The sequence below is a fragment of the Anas platyrhynchos genome, chromosome 16, assembly GCF_047663525.1.
Source record: "Anas platyrhynchos isolate ZD024472 breed Pekin duck chromosome 16, IASCAAS_PekinDuck_T2T, whole genome shotgun sequence".
Classification (NCBI taxonomy): Eukaryota; Metazoa; Chordata; class Aves; order Anseriformes; family Anatidae; genus Anas; species Anas platyrhynchos.
In genome coordinates, this window is record NC_092602.1 from 8,403,605 (window position 1) to 8,424,646 (window position 21,042).

The 21,042-nt window shown below is 39.5% G+C and overlaps 3 protein-coding genes across 5 annotated transcripts in view; 2 read left to right on the top strand and 1 right to left on the bottom strand.

Moving 5' to 3' along the window:
- The window catches only part of SLC5A1 (solute carrier family 5 member 1), a 29,466-nt gene extending 24,551 nt beyond the window's left edge, over positions 1–4,915 (top strand). The window contains exons 13-15 of the mRNA XM_005026696.6: positions 1,284–1,499; positions 1,829–1,931; positions 2,797–4,915. Of these exons, the coding sequence (XP_005026753.1) occupies positions 1,284–1,499; positions 1,829–1,931; positions 2,797–3,017 (540 nt within the window). The 3' untranslated portion in view covers positions 3,018–4,915. The remainder of the gene's footprint in view (positions 1–1,283; positions 1,500–1,828; positions 1,932–2,796) is intronic.
- A 529-nt stretch (positions 4,916–5,444) lies between these two features.
- Positions 5,445–21,042, bottom strand: part of RSPH14 (radial spoke head 14 homolog) — a 96,086-nt gene continuing 80,488 nt past the window's right edge. Inside the window, exons 4-8 of one of the 3 annotated variants that reach the window (XM_072024592.1) lie at positions 13,816–14,041; positions 12,858–12,988; positions 10,375–12,139; positions 7,748–10,261; positions 5,445–6,781 (exon numbers count right to left, since the gene is read on the bottom strand). In XM_072024592.1, the coding sequence (XP_071880693.1) occupies positions 11,898–12,139; positions 12,858–12,988; positions 13,816–14,041 (599 nt within the window). In that variant the 3' untranslated portion in view covers positions 5,445–6,781; positions 7,748–10,261; positions 10,375–11,897. Of the gene's footprint in view, positions 6,782–7,410; positions 12,140–12,857; positions 12,989–13,815; positions 14,042–21,042 lie in introns of those variants that run through there. The other 2 variants (XM_005026721.6, XM_072024593.1) reach the window with 2 other exon arrangements.
- Positions 7,026–21,042, top strand: part of GNAZ (G protein subunit alpha z) — an 85,563-nt gene continuing 71,546 nt past the window's right edge. The window contains exon 1 of the mRNA XM_072024591.1: positions 7,026–7,189. The gene's annotated coding sequence lies outside the window, so the exon portion shown is untranslated. The remainder of the gene's footprint in view (positions 7,190–21,042) is intronic.

Consider the following 21,042-nt stretch of genomic DNA (forward strand, 5'->3'; position numbering starts at 1 on the left):
GCTCATGATCAGCCTTAACTCACTTCCAATTCACTTTCTTGAGACTCTAAGTCTGAGCTTGAGATGCTCGAGTTGGTCTCTGGAACTGCTAGCCTTGTTAGGGCTGTCCAGCATAGGGCTAGACAGATACAAAATGCCATGGGTGAACAATTGACTGTTGGGCTGGGCTCAGACAGTTGTAGGAAATTGGGTTACATCAGACTGGTGGCCAGTCACTAGCACCACAGGGTTCCACAGGGTTCCATTTTAGAGCCAGTTCTCTTTAATGTTTTCATAAATGACTTGAATACAGGATTCAAATTATACTAACTTTGACACTAAATTGGGAGAAGCTGTTGACTTCCTCAAGGGTGCAAAGGCCTTGCAGAGAGATTTTTACAAATTAGAGGGCTGTGCAATTGCCAACTGCCTGAAGTTTAACAAGAGCAAGTGCCAGATTTTACACCTGAGATGGGACAACCCTGACTATACATACAGATAAGGGGATGAGAGGTGGGAGAGCAGCCCCATGGAAAGGGATCTGGGGCTTTGGTTGACAGCAAGTTGAATCTAAGTCAACAGTGTGCCCTGGCAGCCAAAAGGGATGTGTCCTGGGGTGCATTGAGCACATCACTGCTAGCTGGTTGAGGGAAGGGATTGTTCTGCTCTGCTCTGTGCTGGTGTGGCCTCACCTCGAGTACTGTGTGCAGTTTTGGATGCCACAATATAAGAAGGACATAAAGCTATCAAAGTGTCTTAAGGAAGGCTATGAAGATGGTGAAGGGTCTAGAGGGCAAGAGGTATGAGGAGTAGCTGAGGTCCCTTGGTTTGCTCAGCCCACAGCAGAGCAGGCCGAGGGGAGGCCTCATGGAGGCCTGAAGCTTCCTCATGAGGAGAGTGGAGGGGCAGGTGCTGAGCTGTGTTCTCTGGGGACAGCGACAGGACCTGGAGGGAACAGCATGGAGCTGGGACAGGGGAGGGTCAGGCTGGGTGTCAGGAAAAAGTTCTACACTGAGAGGGTGTTCGGGCACTGGAACAAGCTTCCCAGGGAAGTGGTCAGGGCACCAAGCCTACTGGAGTTCAAGAAGTCTTTGAACAACACTCTCAGACATGGGGTTTGATTTTTGGATGGTCTTGTGTGGACCTAAGAGCTGGACTTGATGATCCTTGTGGGTCCCTTCCAACTCTGGATGTTCTGTGATTCTATGATTCTACCTGTTTCCTCCAGCAACTATTCAGATCTTAGAGCTCATTTCCATGCCTGAAATTACGCATTTTGATAACTTCTATCACTTTGTCTGCAGGGTGCCTTCTGGGGCCTGATGCTTGGGCTGCTAGTTGGACTCAGCAGAATGATTGCAGAGTTTGCCTACGGAACTGGCAGCTGTGTGGCACCTTCCAACTGCCCATTCATCATCTGTGGCATTCATTACCTTTACTTCGCAATAATTCTTTTTGGAGTTTCTGCCATCGTTATCCTGGCAGTCTCCTTCATGACTAAGCCCATTCCTGATGTACATGTGAGTATTATTGCACTCCTGCTCCTAGAGACATAGAACTCAGTGAAATCACTAGTTTTAAGCACTGTTACTTGGTATCTCTGCCTGGTATCTGCCTGGCATCTCAGCTATCCACATCATACAGTCTTTGTAAGAAAGCGAAGGAAATAGCCTTCATTTATCTGTCACAGACCTTCAGTGACTACTAATAATATTAGATGTTGACTTCACAGACATTTGGGGTGCTGTGGTCCTATAGCTTGTTTGTATGCTGGCCAGACTGATTTGTCTCTATGTACAAAGGCTGTAGCTTTGTAAACTCTTTTGTTTTTTTTTTTTTTTAATGGCAGCTTTACCGCTTGTGCTGGTCTTTGCGGAACAGCAAAGAGGAACGTATTGATCTTGATGCAGATGATAAGGAAGACATACCTGATGAAAAAGATGACGAGTCAGGTAATTGCTAAATAACTTCTGTTGCAATATCTGCAGATGCTGTCAATGTACTTGAGAATCCCTATTCTATTCCTAAAGGGACAATAACATGCAGACTACTCAAAGAATGATATGCCCTACCCCCAACAACAACCAAAAACACAACCCCACAAATTTAAAGGACTAGTAAGGTGCCTTCTATCAATCTGTCCATCTTAGTGTAGATCAGAAGTAAAGGAAGAAATTCTTATTCTCTAGATAGCTAGTTGCTAGTCCTATGACTAAAACAATGGAGATGCTTTAGGTTAGAAGTGGTATACCTTGGCAGAACTGCATATGACTATAGCAGTTGGAATGAAATAAAGAGAATTCATTTGGAAATAGTGTGTAGTAGCCAGGATCAAAGGTGTAAAGATGTGGTGGGGAGAAAAATGAAAGTGAATTGCCAGATATCCATCTGGGAAAAACCATCAGCTTTCTTTGCTAGGCTTTCGGGTCTGTGGTCAAGTTCTTTTTCATAAGTATCCTAAAATTAATTTAGTTGGCTTTTAATTTGAAGTACAGAAAGTACTGAAAAAATTGAGATAACAAGTTAAGCTTTGCAGCATGGTCTGCTTCTCAAATACTTGATCAAGTCTACATGCTACAAAAGGCCCTCTTGCACCATTTAGAAAATCACATTTATTTTTTTTTTCCTTCTGGCTGAGCTGTAAAAACACAATATTAACTTGATTCTTGCTGCCTTATATTAAAATGTTTCCATGCAACTAAAACCATAAACCAGAGCTGCTATATTAAATACAGGAAGGTCTTCGGTCATAGAGAACTTCTAGTGCACGCAGTGGTCTGTGCTTACATTTCATGACCAGTGTGTTATTCCTTCCAGTTTCAGAGGCAGGTGAAGAACCAGGATGCTTAAAGAAAGCTTACAACTGGTTCTGTGGCTTAGACCAACAAAAAGGACCCAAACTCAGCAAGGAGGAAGAGGAAGCACTGAAGGAGAAACTGACTGACACAACAGAAGTGCCACTTTGGAGGAATGTTGTGAATATCAATGGCATCATCCTATTGACTGTGGCTGTATTTTGCCATGCCTTTTTTGCATAAACCTCTGATTACAGTTCTGAAATTGTACTGTATTGGCAAGCAAAACCAATGACTTGTAAATTTACAGTTAGACACATTTAGTATTTTCATGGTCTAAGTTTGTAAAAATCAGGGTGATTTACTCACTGATTTTGTGATCATAATTTCAACAATCTAAAGATCAAGACCCCTGAGATTTCAAGAGAGAGAATTTCCGTTTAGAAATTGAATCATTCTAAGTTCAGAATTCCATCCAATATTCAGAATTTCCATCCAATATTCAGAATTTCCATCCAATATTCTCTCTTCTCGTGATACATTTCATATTTTAGGTGCAGAACAAGGTTGCTTGAACTGTATTTCATGAGCCATATGTCAGAGTTTGTGAACTATCTGAACCATCTTTTATCTCTGATACTACTTTAATTTTCAACCATTTCTCTTCTGATCATGTATTTTTTTTTTCCTTTCTCCTACAATAATTTGATTACTAAGACAAACAAACATCTGAGGGACTGTATGGATTCAAACTAAACAATCACTTTTGTTCCCTCCAAGTACAGAATATCTTAAGTAAAGGATTTATGTATATACTGATATGTTTAACACTACATCTAACTTTCCATTATTGCTTTTTTCCACTTTCACATTCTATGATATTTTTCATCATGTTATGGTTCTCAGTAATAAGCGGAACACTAACCATCTGAACTGATTGCCTTTTGAAATTAGGCAAAACATAATTCAATGATCCTAGTAAGAATTCTACTTATGATAGATTCTTTGTTTAAGGTTAACTTCAAAAGGTCCCCCCTCTTGTATATTTTAATATGTAACTGTACTTGAATGTGAAGCTTTTTTATACAAAATGCATATATTATATATACATACAGCACATTATATATATGCACATATATTTTATATATTAAAATATATGTATGTGTGTATATATTTATTTATTTATTACTGATTGATTCCTGTCTTGGTATGTCAAAGTTGATCTCTACCCACAGTTATTAGGGCCTCTTGATCCTGGAGATGGTGTTAACATATTGCCTCTGTATGAACGGTACTACAAAACAATCCATGAACATTGCTAAAAGCTCAAAGCATCAGAATGCTGGTTTTGCATTTTGCTTTCCAGCACATTTGAGACCTTTGTACTATTTCTCTGAAAAACTGTGAATCTTTCTTCTGAAGACTTCAATGAGAAATACAATTCATGCTGTATGAAACTTCAGTAGAACAGTATGAGCTAGCATAACAGTTCATGAAGGAGAACAGTCACAGCTGTGGGACCACAGCCAAATCAGTCTGATTGTATCCAATTGGTAAGTTTGAAACCAGCTGGAGAAACAGAAGACAGATGTAACTCTTCAAGGCAAAAAGCAATAGATCTTACCATCTAATTCAGCTTCCTGGGAAATCAAGTGCAAAAAGAAGACATCAGCTGCTGTAGTCAAGCCACAGCACAATTCCTTGTTGCTATTGCACATTGCTGCATTGTTGCAAAGCATCTCAGTGTGATGTGTCTTCCCACAGCATTCTATAGCAGGATGCATCAGACTTGCAATAGGTGTATCTAAATAGGAAGCCAGGATCATCTCTGCCCATGATGTGCTACACCACATCACTGCTAACTCCTGCAGCTTTAACCACTCTCACTTTGTAATCTTCTGACAATGTCTTTTCTTCATTTGGATCTAAAATCAAATGATCAGCTGCTCTTCAGTGTATGTCTGCAGTATACAGAAAGGGTTTGCATAGTCCAGGTTAAATCATCACTGTTATAAATACCACTGCAAACCTTCTTCTTACAGTTAATACAGTAATATAGCATTTTAAAGACCATGGAATTAATTATATTTAATGGATTATGAAGACTTGTATGTATTAAAGTATTTGTATGTTTTGAAGCATTTGGTGTCCACAAAATGATGGGATTTTTATATAATGTAATGGAAGACAGAGAAACTTAATTTGGTGTCTAGGTTTTGGCTCTGTGTAATAGTAATGGACGGCAAGTAAGAAAACTTCCAGAAGATTGCCCAGATCCCTCTTTGTCATGCTCTGTTACAAAAAGAAAATATGGTGAAATTGCATGGCCATTTGGATAAAGACAGACAGCATAATTTATATCCTAGTAGGCTAAACAGTCTTTAGATGACCTCCTTGTTAATTGGTCACTGTCACTTCATTTTCTTTCCAGGGTTAAAGTATTTTGAAAAACTAATTTTAACAGAGACGTTCATTGTACATCTTCAACAACCTGCTTGGTTCAGATCTGAAAACTGGATATTGTTAGAGGCCAGGGTTCAAATATTTATGTGGAGTTTGACTACTCTTTAGGGTAGTCCTCTAATTTTGTAGAATTGCACAATGCAGGGCAGTTTTCCTGTGGACAACTGATAAAACCTTTTACCTTTATATTAACAGTTAAACGCCACCTCAGGTTGGTACGTATTGTGTTCAAGAGCAGCTTCATGATTTTAAGGAAGAAAGTGACTTTTCTTCAGTTCTTAGTGGAACAGTGTCCGTGTTGTAGCTGTTGCTGTGGGGTACTCTCAGACAAAACCCCAAAAGTAGCTTACACAGTCCTGGGCTTTCTCATGCTTTAGAAAAGCAAATAGTAAGTGCATACTTGTTCCATGTTTGACTGTAAATTTTGAAGTACTTATAGTTAATGGAGAGACTCCAGATGTAGCCCTGACTAATAGTAAAATGTAAATGAAAAAAATATAAATCATCATAATACAACTCTGTTTTGGGTGACCCTGAGACATCTGGCTTACCCTGGCAGGTTAGTTGTAGGGTTACAATTTATTTTAATGGCTTTTAGTTAGATATAGAGTATTATTTTAAATGAAAGGTACAAAATAAATTGAAATACAATTTAAAAAAATCACATAGTAGCACTGTAAGCCAATTGCAGCACTATGTAAAGAACACATTCCAAACAAATCAGATCTTTAATTCAAGAATGACTATATCATTTATTTCCAAGCCAAATCCTGGAAAGGGTAACCACTCTTCATTTATATTTTAATTTTTCTGTACCACTCAACAAATGTATCCAAGTACCTTGCAAATGTTAATTACTTTGGTTACGAGAACACTCTGCTCTTAGAACTTGGTCTTATTCCTGTTTTGTTAAGGGAAACGCTCATGCACAGACGTGCAAGTCACTGGGGAGGGGAGGTCTGTAGCTTAATTTGGAACAGATGTGCAGTAATCACTGCCTGGTTTTGACCAAAATGCCCATGGTGAATTAAGGCCTAGCCCAAGGCTGAGTTCTTTAGGTGCAAGTGACTGTGGTGAACTGTAACAGCAGCAGCTGCAACTGTGATTGGCTTGACTCCTGCTTGGGTCACTTTCTCCACTGGCAAAATTAGGAATGTTCATGTGAAGTAAAACTGACACAGAATGGGGAGCAAAGAGGATAAATAGGTGTTATCTCTAGTGTTGGCTGACATTCAGAGAAATGCTATAGAGCCTTGGTTATTGTCTTTGAAGAACTCTTGAGTTCATTTGTTTGAAGGACTGGATTGGAGGAGCATTACAAACCAATATTCCTGGGGTCACACTGCAGAGAGAAAGGTGACTGGAAGGTTGTGGAGTCACAGGTGAGTTCTTCTGAAGGAGGGTTGCTGTGGTTGGTTGTTTTTAATTTAACGCTCTTATTTCCTAGCTGCAGGTCTCTGCAGGTGTTCTGCATATGCAGTGTTACTGTGGGGCACCAAAATAGCGAGGGAAGAGGGCAGCCGCTTCAGCTTCCCTTGTTTAACCTGAAATGCAACATCACAGGTTTAACAACAGAGGGCGATACATCACCAAAATGAGCAACTCCAGGACCAACAAATAACTCTCGGTGATTCACAGCGCTTTTAATGGAGTGTGTATTGCCTGTTCTAGAGAACTTAAAGGGTGGAGTAAAACGTAACTCACTCTGACATCTCGTTCCGATGACAGACAGTATAATGTGCAGTAGTGCCCAGGTAATTACCCTTATTAATAAAGCAGGTTGGGTTATTTTTCTTGCTGAGGAACACTACATCTTGTCAGCTACCCCAGCCAGCTGCACGAGTGCAGTTTCCCTGAGGTTACCACACCTGCCCTCTCCTCACCTGGCAGTGCTTAGGGCTAGAGCAGCTCCCCTGCTCTCCTTAGGGTACCTGGGAGAACTTCAAGCTCAGGTAAGCGTGAACTCATCCTTACTCCGTGTAGCATTTGTACTTACAATATTGGAGCTTATGACTAGAAACTTTTATTCAAGTTACATTTAAAGCAAACTATTTATAATCATTTTTCACTCACTCGAGTTTACAAATTTTGACAGAAATAGATCCTGGACTTGAATTTTTCAGCACATGCGTTTTGCATGTAGTCAGAGAAAACACATTCTGCCCTTCTGGTTTAATGTAATAAACAGCCAAATTTGACTTACCTGGACTCTTTAGACAAATCTCTCACTTCTATGCATTTTTAATTTGAATTTGATTTTTTTTGTAAATATAAAATATAGTTCTGGCAAGCAAAACCACTCCCTTTGGAACATGGAGAGATTAAAAGCTGCTATTTCCCAAAGCAGGATTTATATGAGAACAGAATGGTTTCTAGGTCCTGGACTTTTGAAAATAAATGGGGACAGGGAAATGAATCTGTAGTTGTGAGAAGAAAGGTATGATATTCTTAACGTTCTGGAAACTTATAGGGAAAAAATAATAAACTTTGCATTCAAAATGAGCCTCTACCTGTGAGGAATGTTGCACGCGAGGCTGGTATATATGAGGGTCTCACTTCTCACAAACTCCTGGGAACTCCCATCACAGAATTGTTGGGTGGCTGACTTGAAAACTTCATCTGTGTAGAACGTAAGTGAATTAATTCCAGTATTGACCCAGGACCACATTAATTTTATCGGGACCTTAATTGTTGTTGGCTGCGAACCAAAAAGACTAATTGTTTTCCATTGATGTTAAAATCTGCTGAGGTACTGATGTTGTCATAGCGTAGAACACTGTTAGTAGAGCATGTAGTGCTAAAGGCAGATGTGCTCTATACACAGCATTTCTTTTGAAACAACTTAATTATAGTATGGGATAATGCCAGATCCCAGGCATATTAACTAATATGTTAATTTAAGCATGTATGAAGCAATACAAAAGCATATTTAGGGTTTTTGTGATGAAGTTTATTGCAGCTTTATTACTGAGTATAATTAACTGGAAGCTAAGTCAGTCCAAGGGGAAGCACTTGTCAGTCATTCTGCTGTGTTTCTTTGATCCACCTGATTGTTCTACTGACACCTAGAGTGCTAATTGCCCAGCCTCAAACATTAAGGGCTGTTTGTCTCTCATTCCAAAGTGGGAAGATAGCTGTGGACAGCCCTGGCACTCCCTGTACACACAGTATTCCAGAACTGGTGCTACTCCTCAGCTGTGTGTTGACATAAGCACGTGTCTAGGGCTAAATCCATGATGTAGAATCATGGAGTGCAGGACGGAAAGCATGTCCTCATTTGCGAAAGGAGAGAGAGCTCATAGAACACTCAGTTCTCCAAGCTGTCCCTTTAGAATCACGTAGTATCAGTGTCATTGCCTTGTTGGGGAAGTTCCTAGGGCATATAAACCTTACCTGTTCCTGCCCCTGGACTTGCTATTACAGGGGGTCTCTTCGTTTTATCGGAATGTCAGTACTAGAATTCTAGGATGCATTTTTCATTTTGTTCACAGTCTTAAGGGCAATGCGGTACTCAGCAATTAAGTAATAACTGACAGAAATCAAAATATTGCTAGGGTCAGAGGATATCTTGGGTTAACCTATAAATCAGCTTCTTAGTATAACTTCATACATCTTGTTCTCCTTTGTTTCAAGACTTTGTGTATCTCAGACGAGAAAGCAAATCCTTCCTCATAAGGACTTTCTTTTCTTTTTAGGTATGAAAATTCAGTAAGTGATTATATGCTAAGTTAGAGAATCAAAGTTTAACAATGGAGAATAAAATACCGAGAATTCCAAACCTAAAAAATCTGGGATTGTTCTGTGTATTTTCTACCTAATTCTTTTTACCCTATAATTTCTGCCTAATTCTTTTTACCCTATAATTTCTGTTCATGCCACTGCTTTTTTTTTTTTTTTTTTTTTTTTTCCTTTTCCTTTCCCTTTTCTATTTCATATAAATTTTGGATCAACCTAGCTCATTCAGTTTTTCCCCAGTATTTTCTCTATTTGTAAAAACTTTTTCAAGGACTTTTTCCTGATTGCTTTGATTTCTCCACTACTGTCTCAGGGCTCTGATCTTATCTTCCATCTTACAGGTGCTGTTTTAACAGGGAGATTGAGAAATATACTAGCGGCCGTACTTCAGAGCTCAGTTAAGGCTTTGCTCCATTTTTGTACTGTGCATGTGTGTAAGACAAGAACACTGATACCATGTTAGAACCTGATTAGGAAACTATTTATGTTGTCTCTAAAGCAATGATCAGGCAGATGTTCAGAGTGCAGTGCTTAAGGTCCAAGTTGGCTAATTTTCTTGTCAGAGCAGTTCAGTCTGGATGGTCTTATTCCTACATCTGAACAAGCTAATTATTCTCCGAACTCATTGAAATGCAATACCTGATTTATCAGGGCAAAGGCTGTGACAGATGTTTGAAACTGAGCCAAAATGATCATTACTGCGTTTTCTTACTGAAGTTCTGTAAGTGTAGGTGAGACTTCTTCTGACTTGCACTTATCGAACTGGATGCACTCAGGCATTGATATGTGTTACACGTGAGTGCCTTATGTCTGTTGTGCACGTTAAGTATGCTGAAAAGGCAGAGTTCCTTCAAGACCCTGACCAGAGGAAACAAAACCAACTGACTCAATGCTTTTAAATCACATCTTTATAGGGCAGGGAAGTCTTCTTCTGGTTAAGCTATGGAAGAGAAACCTTTTAACTTTAATCACGCCTGCAGTGGCTAGAATAAGCTTATACTTTTCAGTTTGCAGTGGGACACTGGGTTTCTGCAGTAAAAAAGCTGCCCTGACAGATAACCGCTGTGTAACCAACGTGGAGCTTCTGTTTAACTACAACTTCTGTCTAGAAGAACACCATGTGGGAGCAAATACCTGAGTGAAAATAAATGGGATTTCTTGTGAAGCTGAGTCACCTGCACCATGACGGCTGCTGTGGGCACTTCTAATGGCCAGGAATTGTCCTGCAAACTTGCTTCATTTCTTCACACAGGCCTTCTCTTGATGCCTCTTAAATTACACACTAGCAACTGCAGACAGAGGAATTTACAGTATCAGTAGTGACCTGCCTTGACTACACAGTGAGCAAAATATTACTGAACTTCCATTTCATCTGCTCTTCAGCTCTAAAATCAGAAACTACCTTATTTCCTTTGGGCAATTTGTGTCTTCTTGGATAGGCTTGTTTCAGACAGCTTGAACTTTCGAAGTTATATTAAATTCTGTGAAGTAAAATTCATTAGAAAAAAAAAAAAGGGAGAAAAAAGCATTTTTTTTTCCAACTAGGGGAGTGACATTTTCAGTTCTCTGTTTTGTTTATCTCCTCATCTCTTTGTTTAGACAGCCATTAATCATAGAATACTGTGGGCTGGAAGGGACCTCTGGAAACTGTCTTGTCCAACTTCTGTTGGACTAGACCATAATATTAGTATTGGCTTTCCTCTCAAACTCTCCATCTCCCCTCAAAATGAGCCACAACAGCCAAATTCTTCCATTCTGGCAGAACACCTCCATTTTCATTATATTTTTTGATACTTAAAAAATTATTTATTTATTATTATTATTTTTTTTAACGCAAAGGGTAGACCACAGCTCTATGAAAGTACAAAATAGCAAGTAATAGCCAAATGCAGAGGCATGTTTGTTCCATAATCTAACCAACTTCAGATCGGGGCTGATCCCTCTTATGTTGGAGGCACAGCCAAGCTTTCCAAGGGCTACCTCAGTAAAGCCTTGCTGGTTTATTTTCTCCTTACTGTAAGTGTGGATAACTGCACGTGGTGACCCCGAGCCTGGCACCAAACATATGGAATGGGAAGGGCTGTCTGCTGAGATCCCCAGCAGGTGAAGAACCTGGGCCGTGGCTGGAGCTAAGGCTGAGGGAGGGGCTGCAGGCACACAGCAAGAGGGGGCTCAGAAGGGGCCACTGAGGTGCAGTAGTGGCTGCTGTCAGCTGGGGGAGCATCCCATGGATAAACCTCATCGCAGGGAGAGATGGGTGGAGGTGCTCTTTGCACGGAACACTGGGGCCCTGCACCAGACTCATTTCTGGCAAGTCTTGTCAGTGACAGAATTTGTTAGAATGGTGCTGAAAAGAATTTGGCTATGTTTCAGGCTGGGAAAGCCTCAGACTTCCCTAGGGGAAGCTTTTCTATGACATTGCCATTGATTTTTTCAATGATGATGCTCTAAATGGTTCTAATCCTGTGTTCAACATATGTTTGCAACAAAACTCATGTAAATGCTTTTTGCTAGGTCAATTTCCCAGCACAGCCAAGATTGCTGGAGAGGTTAATTATGAACCTTTCTTTCTAATATAATTAGTTATTGATTGGTGTCTGACAGACTGCGATTAAAAAAGAAACAGCAAAAAGCGAGAATACGAAGACTACACAAAGGACCAGTTTCTTGTATGACAGAAAAAACTTGGTATCTCAGGAAATAACTCCTGGTAGAGAGTTCTAGACTTGCTACCTTTCCTTTTTCCCCATTGCTCTGCTTGTGACCTGTAAGACAGATGTGAAACAGCTGACAAATGACTTTTCAGGAGGAACTGTTTTTGAGTAACTGAGAAAGAGTTTTGTTTTTGAAGGTCGAATATAATCATGCAACTTTTACAGCAAGACAACAACAGAGGGCAATAGATCTCTATGAAACATGACATCTTCAGAAAGGTTTCCTTTTGATGACACGGATGGCAATTTCGGCAGCTCTTCTCACTGCCTCACAGGGATCATTCAGACACTGCTGAAACGTGTCTGTATGATCTAGGAGTTTCCTGCAGCCCTCTGGTAGCTCAGCCAGCATGGTGAGGGTTTTGATTGCGCTCAGACGGGCTTTGCTGGTTTCCCCAGCAACCAACTTCAGTAAAGGTGGAATGGCTTCAGCACCTAGGGCTGAGAATCTCCCTGTGGAAAAATAAACTTGCTTTAAAATGTGTTATTGCATGTAATCAACAAGATTTTGATTTTTTTTCTTTTGACTCCCTGCCCAGTTAGAGCTCTGAACACCCTGACTGTGCAGTGTAAAGACATAGGACATGCTTTTCTCTTGAAAACCAAAGCTAGCTGCCAGCTAGCTTTTAAGAAAAATGATCTTAGTTGACTTTATCTGCCTTGCACATTATTATTTAATTTGTAACAAACTATCTGAGAAGGTGAGAGACACCAAGTGATAGGATAAGCTGTTTTTTTTGGGGGGGGGATTAGATGCCCTTAAGAACATCCTCCATTCCTCTATTTTTAAAGACACTTCAAACACTGAGATCAATGCCTGTGTTGTCTTTGGAAGACAGGGGGGACAGTTGCAGAGGAGGATTGGAATACAACTACTGTTATTAAGAGTCTTTTATATCTAATTATTCACTCATCACACTGAAAATTCAGCAGTTAGTATTTTCAGTGTCTTGTAACTTACTTGAGAGAACCACCAGCCTTATTAATATTCACTCCTCTCTTAGCTGTGAGAAACTGCCTATGAAATGTCCTGATCTTACAATTTCTGGCACAGCTTTTATGCTACTAGAAACAGAGGATTTGGGGGGGAAGAGAACAGGGGCACAGGTATTAAGTTGCCTTAAAATTGGATTTCTGAACAGCAGCCAACAGAACTGCCTCTTTCTCTTACCCTGAGGTTTAATGGTAGCAAACATCAGCGCTCCTGTTGCGCTAGCTTGGACTTCAGGATCAGTGTCTTCTAACAGGCTCACCAGCACAGGAATAACTTCACCTACCACGATTTTTCCCTCTGGATGGGTACTGTGCAGAAAAGATGGTTAAGATGCTTTCTTTAACTGTGTCTGCTAAACATGCAACTACCCACAGCTTCTCCCCATGCCTGGCTCCCTACAGCGCTCCTTTGTTTCATAACGGTGGTGCTGACACAGTCCTCCTCTCCTCTCTGTTCTCTTTGGAGTCTAAATGTTCTGACTGTTAGACTGTTGGAAGCACCACTACCCAGACGCAAAGAAAAGAGAGGGAACATCTGTTTATGCCTGGTGTCTAGTAAGTCTACTTGCTGATAAAATACCAATTATTATCATATTAACCTATGTGTGTGGGCTTAATGATTTTTAGGCTATTTTTAGGTGATGTTTGGATTTTTCTCTTTTTACTTCCTGTGATGTGCTGGAGACTGATTGTCAGCAGCAAGGAACAGGATATAGGAAGAAGTGTGCTGGTTCTCCTAATGGCAATTTAGTTAGAAACCAGTTTGAACCCCAAACAGATTCAAAACAACTACTATATGAGGGGTCTGCAAGGAATCATTCTTTCAGGTCAATTCTGTCTCTTTCTTTCCAGCTTCTTACATGTGGAAAATATTTAATACGGCCCAGAAGACAAACAATACACAAGAAAAATAGGAGGAAAAGGAACAACTTATCAGCCTCTGCTTTCCTCAGTGATTTGTAGCAGTTAGAATTTTTAGAAGTCTTCAACCTATGTGTGCATACAGGCTGATATTATTTTCCTTGTGAAATATAGCAGCTTCAATGTATAGTGGAATAGCCACTGTACATTAATAGACTTGACTGAGTTCATTAGCATTTTCTTGGGCTTAAGTGTTATAGATAGATTTCTTTTACCCAATTTCTAAAAGGACCTGAGCTGCTTTGCTTCTGATGGTCACTGATGAATGTGTGAGCTTTTCCTTCAGGATGGTAATGGCACCACTTGATAGAGCTTCAGAAGCCTCCACACGTAGACAGTTGGAGAGTGTATCTAGGATTAGCTCCTGGATTTCATCCAACTCAGACTTCAGTTTGAACATAAGTAAGGGAATCAAACCAGCATGCAGTATGTCAGCAGCCCCTGCAGGAGGAGATAGAAGAGACACGGGTGAAAGTGTGAGTGCATTTTCTATTTCTGCCTGTACTTTGAATTTTTTAATAGGATCAAAATTATATGATAACTCATTTCCTTACACAGATGTGGGACTGGGACATGGAAACTATTACAACACCAGACTGTTCATGAATGCCGTCTTAGCATTGCTTCCACAGTGAGCTTCCCGAACAGTTCTGTGAAGACATCAGCCCAAGTAACACCCCCAATTGCTCTGTGTTTCCAGTTCTCCCCACCATAACATTTTTCCCAGAATTATTCCTGCTAAGAAGATAGATGTAAGGCACCTTACGTACAACTGTTATACACACCTTATATACAACTACTCTCAACAACAACAGATGTTAAGACAGGCTGAGATGTGAACCTTTAGAGCTAATACTTTGATACAATTCTCCACTATGGTTTCTGCAGGGGAAGACAGGTTTTGGAAACCATCAGCTTCCTCACACATTTCTTTGTGGTAATTCTGTTATGGGGGAAAATCACATACTGAGCTTTCCATCAGTCAGTACATATGCACTATTTCATAAAGGGAACAGCATGAAAGGTAAAATGATCGTCATCTGCACTGCAAGTGATGTCTTTGCTATGAACTAGTGACTGACTCTTACACAATACTAAGTCAACACTGAAGGAGCAGTGCCATGGGGAAGCAGAAAGCAGAACATACTGTCCACAAGCAACTCTCTGAAAACAAAATTCTCCAGCTGTCTTGTTGCTAAGGCTGCTTCTTTGGTTGCCAACAGAATGTGTCTCCTTTTGAAGTGATTCACATGCAGTTAGATAAGGAAGTTTTGTGGGTAAGCGTCATCAAGGTGTTTTCAAATGAATCTTCCTGGTTAGAGATAAAAGGATGAGTGGGAAAAAGATCTTAATGGCCTTTCGTAGTGCACTGGAGAAATCCCTCAACTTGACAGCCAGGTGAAAAACATGATTCTTGACCTAATCTAGAGGTTATTCTGTTGTACATATTTCTGAGGTTTTGATGACGCTGAATAATATCTTATATTACTAACTTATTAGGATCCATTTTTCTAATGCCAATGCAAAGAAATGCCCAGGACTGGTACTATTACAGCTTTTACCATCTGCAGTACCTTTGGTGGTCACTTCCTGTGAGAATTCAGATAAATAAGGAAAAACAGATTCAGACAACTCACTCTTGAAGCTATCAATGTTTTAAAAATAAGGATTTTTCTTTGTACCAGAAAAAAACAGCGTGGAAGGAAAGTGGGGAAAAAAACACTACTGTCTTTGAAGCTGTGTCTTGGTGTATCGCTAGAGGGGAGTTGCATTTTCACAGTAGAAAAACCCAACTGTATATTTATTTTCCATAGAGGTAGGTACAAAAAGAAGAATATTCTCAAGGGGCCATTCACACTGTCCCCATACAAGATGTGGTAAAGGACACCTGCACTGTTGCTCTGGCAGGAGACTCCAAGGGAGGTCCCTGAAAAGGAAGCAAAGATTGCACAACTTACTCCATCACTTCTCATTAACTCCCCTGACAAGGATTATAGGTGTTCGGATTATACGCTATAGGTATTAAAGGGCTGGGGGTGGTTATAAGATGACATTCCCTCCTTTCAGTGACTGATTTTTTGTGTAGGTGCTTTCCAGATAACCTGTGATATTTTCAAATCCAAACTGCATCTGGACGATTTGACGTTAATGTAATTTCATTCTTTCCATATAAATTAACATGCTGAATGTAAATGTAAATAGCAGTGACAAAGAATGGAAGTTTAAACTCCATGTTCCTCCAGAGCTTTGGGTAGCTGTAATTCACATGACAGCAGTCTGCTTTGGGATAGTGTCATACAACAAGTTTCATCATATCATTTCATAAGCCAATGCTAGCTCTCGCACAGAGTAGTCAGCATTCCACCTTGAGTCAAAAGAAACCGTTGCCTTTCTGTTTCTACTATTGCTGTAGCATTTTTGACTGTTCTCATGCTTGTAGATACACTTTTTTTCTTTCCTAGAGAGGTTCCCATTACTATTTTTCCATTTGGTTTCAAATATTTAATAGGCTTTTTTTTTTTTTTTAATCCATCATCTTTTTCTTTCTTTCTTTTTTTTTTTTTTTTCTTTCCTGCACTTCCCTCTTTTACAGGCCTTCCTTGCTGACTTTTTTCAATTCCCTTGATTGCTATTTCAGTACATTCTCTGTAAGTATTCAATGTTCTGGTTTCACATCTTTGTGTCTGTGTCTTTCACTTGTCTTCTAATACGTTCAATTAATATATTCAACTAAACAGGCCTGCTTTCATTGGCCCTTGAGTTTATTCCTTCCATTTAATGTTTATTGACTTTCTTTGACTCAGCCATCTCTCATTCATTGCATTTGCACTTCACGGCTTCTTTTGGTGCTAGCCTTTGCTATTGCACTGCATTCTCGAGTACCAAATATATAACAAAGACCCTTTATGTCTTTCTGTTCCCATAAGCTGGCAAAATAATGTACAGAGCATTGTCTAAGCTTTTATTCTGTGGTCAGAAATCCCTATGTATCTAGTGGATGCTTATTTTGTATGAACACTCAGGCTGTTTTCATTTTTTTAAATTGTTCTCTCTCTCTCTCTCTCTCTTTTTTTTAACCAGGCCATCTTTCCTATCTACAGTTTTTGTCAAACTGTCCTATCCAAAATGCTATTGTGCTACTGGAGGGAGCTTCCCAGATATAAATATAGAAACTAAGATGGATTGTTTGACCTTGTCAAAAGTCTCAATGTGTAAAGAGAAAGAGGGTGGAGAGGAAGGGCCATCAACAACAGAAAAAAAAAAAAAAAAAAAAAAAAGAGACTACCTAACAGTGAGACTGAAATTTCCAGGTGGAAATTCGTCATGGTTTTCTCAAGGGAACCAAATGGTGAAAGGTCTAGGGAGGTGAAAAGGAAAAGGGAGGAGACAGAATTAGTGGAGAGTTGTTTGAGCGTTGCTTATAAATTAGAGCAGTCTCAGATCCTTGCTTCTTACAGAACAAGCAATGGGCAGGGAAGGTAAGCTGGTGTTTCCAGTAGTCACGTACTATTCTGGCATCCTCAGGGTCTTGACTTTTCATTGAAATGCTGTCCTTTCAGAGGTGCTTTATCTGTGCAGAGAGTGTTCCAGATACTCTGGACATAGTGAAGCAGGAGGGAAAAAAAGTTTTCAAAATGCAAATAGTTGTATTTGCAGGTCCATTGTTAACACCATTATTGATCTCTTTCTCTGAGACCTTGTAATCTTCCTTTGGGCTGCTTTTTATCTCAGCACTCATCTCTTCTTCCTCATAGCCCTCTGGCCACTCTCATTCTCCTTTTCCTGACTCTTTTTTCAAATAGACCTAAAGAGGTGTTGCCATTTATTCTGTTCTCTCAGTATGGCTGCAGGGCAAGTAAACAAATCAAATTTGGAAAAAACAAAGAAGTCCTTTATAGCATATAACAGTGGTGTGTTGTTTTTCAATTACATAGAGCACTTAAATCACATTACACATTCTTTTCAGTACAAATGCCAGTTTTCAAATCAAAGACCTTTAAATGTTTGTTTTAATAAGAAGCATGGCCAGAGAGAGATGTACAGTGTAGCACCACATAGTGAAATTGTATGTAAACACAGATTCTATATAATGTGGATGTTTTGTTAATTCCTCAGAGGTCTCTTTGAGACCTTCAGAAACTATCTAAAATGGTTCAGCATAGGAAGAGGCAGAAAATGAAAAGAAAAGCAGAGCCAGGCACAGCTGGAGTGAAAAACGCCGCCCTGCATCCTGGTGTGCCAGCAACGCATCCAGTGCACAGCAGCTGTGAAATCCCAGCGTGGGAGCTCACGAGCTGCAAGTAGCCAAATGATCCTGACAAAATTCTTACACCTAGCGGCTCTCTTGCTGCAATAGTTGAGCATGGTTTTAGAGGTAACAATGTGTTTATTGAATTAGTAAGTGCTAGCATACATGATATACACTGAACCATGTTGCCTTTCTGAGTGCCAAGAGGATGGCAGCAGATCCCTCCCCGGCTTACCTTCCTTAATAACTCCTTGCTCATTACTGTTTAAATTGAAAAAATATCTTATTCTTTAGACTCCCTGAGAAGACTTCTGAGTCACCAGTCACAAGAGCATAGTTTGAGAACCCTGTAGTAGCTAACTTAATGATAAGATTCAGCATGTTGAGTTGCAGTGTTTCAGGCATTAAGGCTGTGTCAGGGAATACATTAAAGATGGTAATATTTGAATATTTTCTTTCCAGTATGTTTGGAGCAGGAGATAGACCACAATAAATTAAATAAAACTTATCTGCCTGCACCCCATCAGCCTTATCAAGTCTTCCAATTAAAGACGAAAACTCTGTTGGTATCTTTGAAAGACAGAATTATTATTGCAAAGAAGAGGAAAATATTCTCTGTCTTTCAGTAATAAGTTAAACAGGAATAAACAGTAGTGTCCCAAAGGATGCCTGTGCCTGGAGGCAAAGAATCACCTCTCATCAAGGACTGAGAGGTGGAAAGTCCCTATTTAAATAAACTGAAGAGCTACTTGGGCATTAGAGACCTGAGGAAAATACTGCAAATACTGGGATCTGACTAGAAATAGTAAGCATTTCTATTTCAAACTATTTCACATCTGTGCATCAGTTAAATGCATTTATCTTATAGCAGCCCTAGGGACATACCAGGTATAAAATCACAACCTCGATAATAGTGTCTGTCATATTCTAACTAAAAATGCAATAGTGATGTAACTGCGTAAATAGCTGTATAACCATAGTAAGTGTTATGGGATCTACTCTTGTTGGAGCTACTGAGAATTTTTCCAGTACTGAGGATTTGTGGATGTGATGTGTATGAAAAACATTAAAAAAAAAAAAAAGTTATAAAAATATTAAAAAGTCAGCAGGGTCCTTGAAAAACCTCTTTCAGCAACAAGAAATAGATAAGATTGGTCTGATAAATAAGTGGTAACTAATTCTCAGCAAAGAATAAAGAGACTCCTATGCTATCTTGTTTCTGTTTTTAGAAACTTTGCTTTAGTATGTGTGAAATTGTTATATCAAAGCAGCACTGACAATAATTAACATAGAACCTACAGCTAATATAACTGCACTAGCTTTGCTGTTATAATTTAGAAATCCAAGAAACAGATATCTTTTTAAAAAACATATATATTTGTCATTTTGGTACTAAATAAGACTGCCTGTGCCATTCTGCTTGAAAGCAATGGGCTTAACCACCTAAATCATTTATGCCCCATGAGAAGATTAGTATCTAAAAAACTTGGAGATTCTGGTCTACAGAGTGTCTTTGTCAGAGTACCTCTGGAAGTCCTGGGAATGAATTAGACAGAGTTGACTGTGTTTCACATAGAGACAGCTTCCAAACTGAAAAATAAATATTGGATTCTGATTTTGTACAAGAATTATCTACAGGGTAAAATCAATAATTGACTAAGACAAGTACCCTACTTCTGATGGTTGTCAGCCTCTCCTGTAGTGAAAATCACCAAAACCAATGCAGCGGTAGTTATGAAGTATGCTCTCTTTTGTAGTAGTGAATAATCCATGATACACATGTGGATTGCTGGTCATTTGCACGGCATCAGAATGTAGTGTCTAAAATGAAAGCAACTTTTCCTTCTTTTAATAAAGCTGTATTCATTACCGTATAAAAGAAAGCAAACAGTCAAAATGATGGTAAAATAGAACCAATGCTGGCTTATAAAGATTTTTCTAGCTATAATTGTTGCATATTCTTGCATGTTGGAGTACAAGCATTGATATTTCCTACAGGGTTTTTTTTCCTCCATCAGAACTCTAGCTGTTTGCACCTCCCATAAAATTAATCTTTTGTTTCCTTAGTTTGTAACTTATATTCACGATCATCCGATATACTTAGGTGTGCGAATGCATATGCACACACGGGCTCAACTGATCACAATGTGTATCGATGACACAAATGAGGAAATTTCTCATATTTTCTTTCTCTGGTAAAGTATATTTGCTTTGTTCAGAGAGATTTTTATAAATTGTTAAAAGTAAAGACGGAAAATAACCCAGAGGATTTTTTCCCATGTTCTTTTGGATAAAGAAGGAAATGTCATCCTGAAATTTATTAATTTCCTCCACAGGGAAGACTTTGCCAAAATGCAAGAGGGAAGGAAAACAGTCTGACATATGTACTACTTGCTCCAGAGTCCTCAGATCAATTACTGAGAGAGAAAATTAAAGCCTTGAGATAACTACTCTCAGAAAGCTGAGCCTTAGCCATGAATTCCTACCCAATTTCACATTTTCCAAATGAAAATTTCTCCTTTTTTGTCTTTTGGTCAGGAATGGAGACATGAAGCGATAGAATAAGACCAAAGGGACCAGTGCAGCCTTTTACCATAAGAGACTGCTGAATTCACTGCTTCCACAAATACTGGCTATGAATTCAATCATTCACGGAAAACAGTAGATTTAGTACATATGACACAGTCAATATGTTCAGAAGGTAACCCGGACTGGCACATCTGCAAGCACTAACTAAAATATCAGATTTTATGCTTAATACCAATCACATATACCAAGAGTGCAGAAAGTGTTAACAATTACTATAGCAAGTTTCAGTCACAGAAAAATGTATACTGTAGGTGAACACAACTATCAGTTTGACAAATGTTCATGTGATTATCACTTACATTGTAGTAAGCTTTAGAAATTCCTATGGAGAAGGAAGGTCTGCTGCATCGTAGAGGCTTGTAAAGAAATGTGAGAGCTCATTTCCCAAATGGGTTATGGACGGGGCAAAAGGAGTGGGTGGGAAGGAAAGAGGCCGAAAGCTGTTTAATTCTTCAGGTTGAAGAGCTGAGAAATAACAAAGATCCGGTTTAGTGTCACTGTCCCAAAGTGCTCTTGTGGCTCCCCAGCCAGAGTCTTGTGGCCAGAGGACAGGCACAAGCTGATGACGCCCTGCCTGCTCCGACCCTTGGGCTGCCCCTGTTGC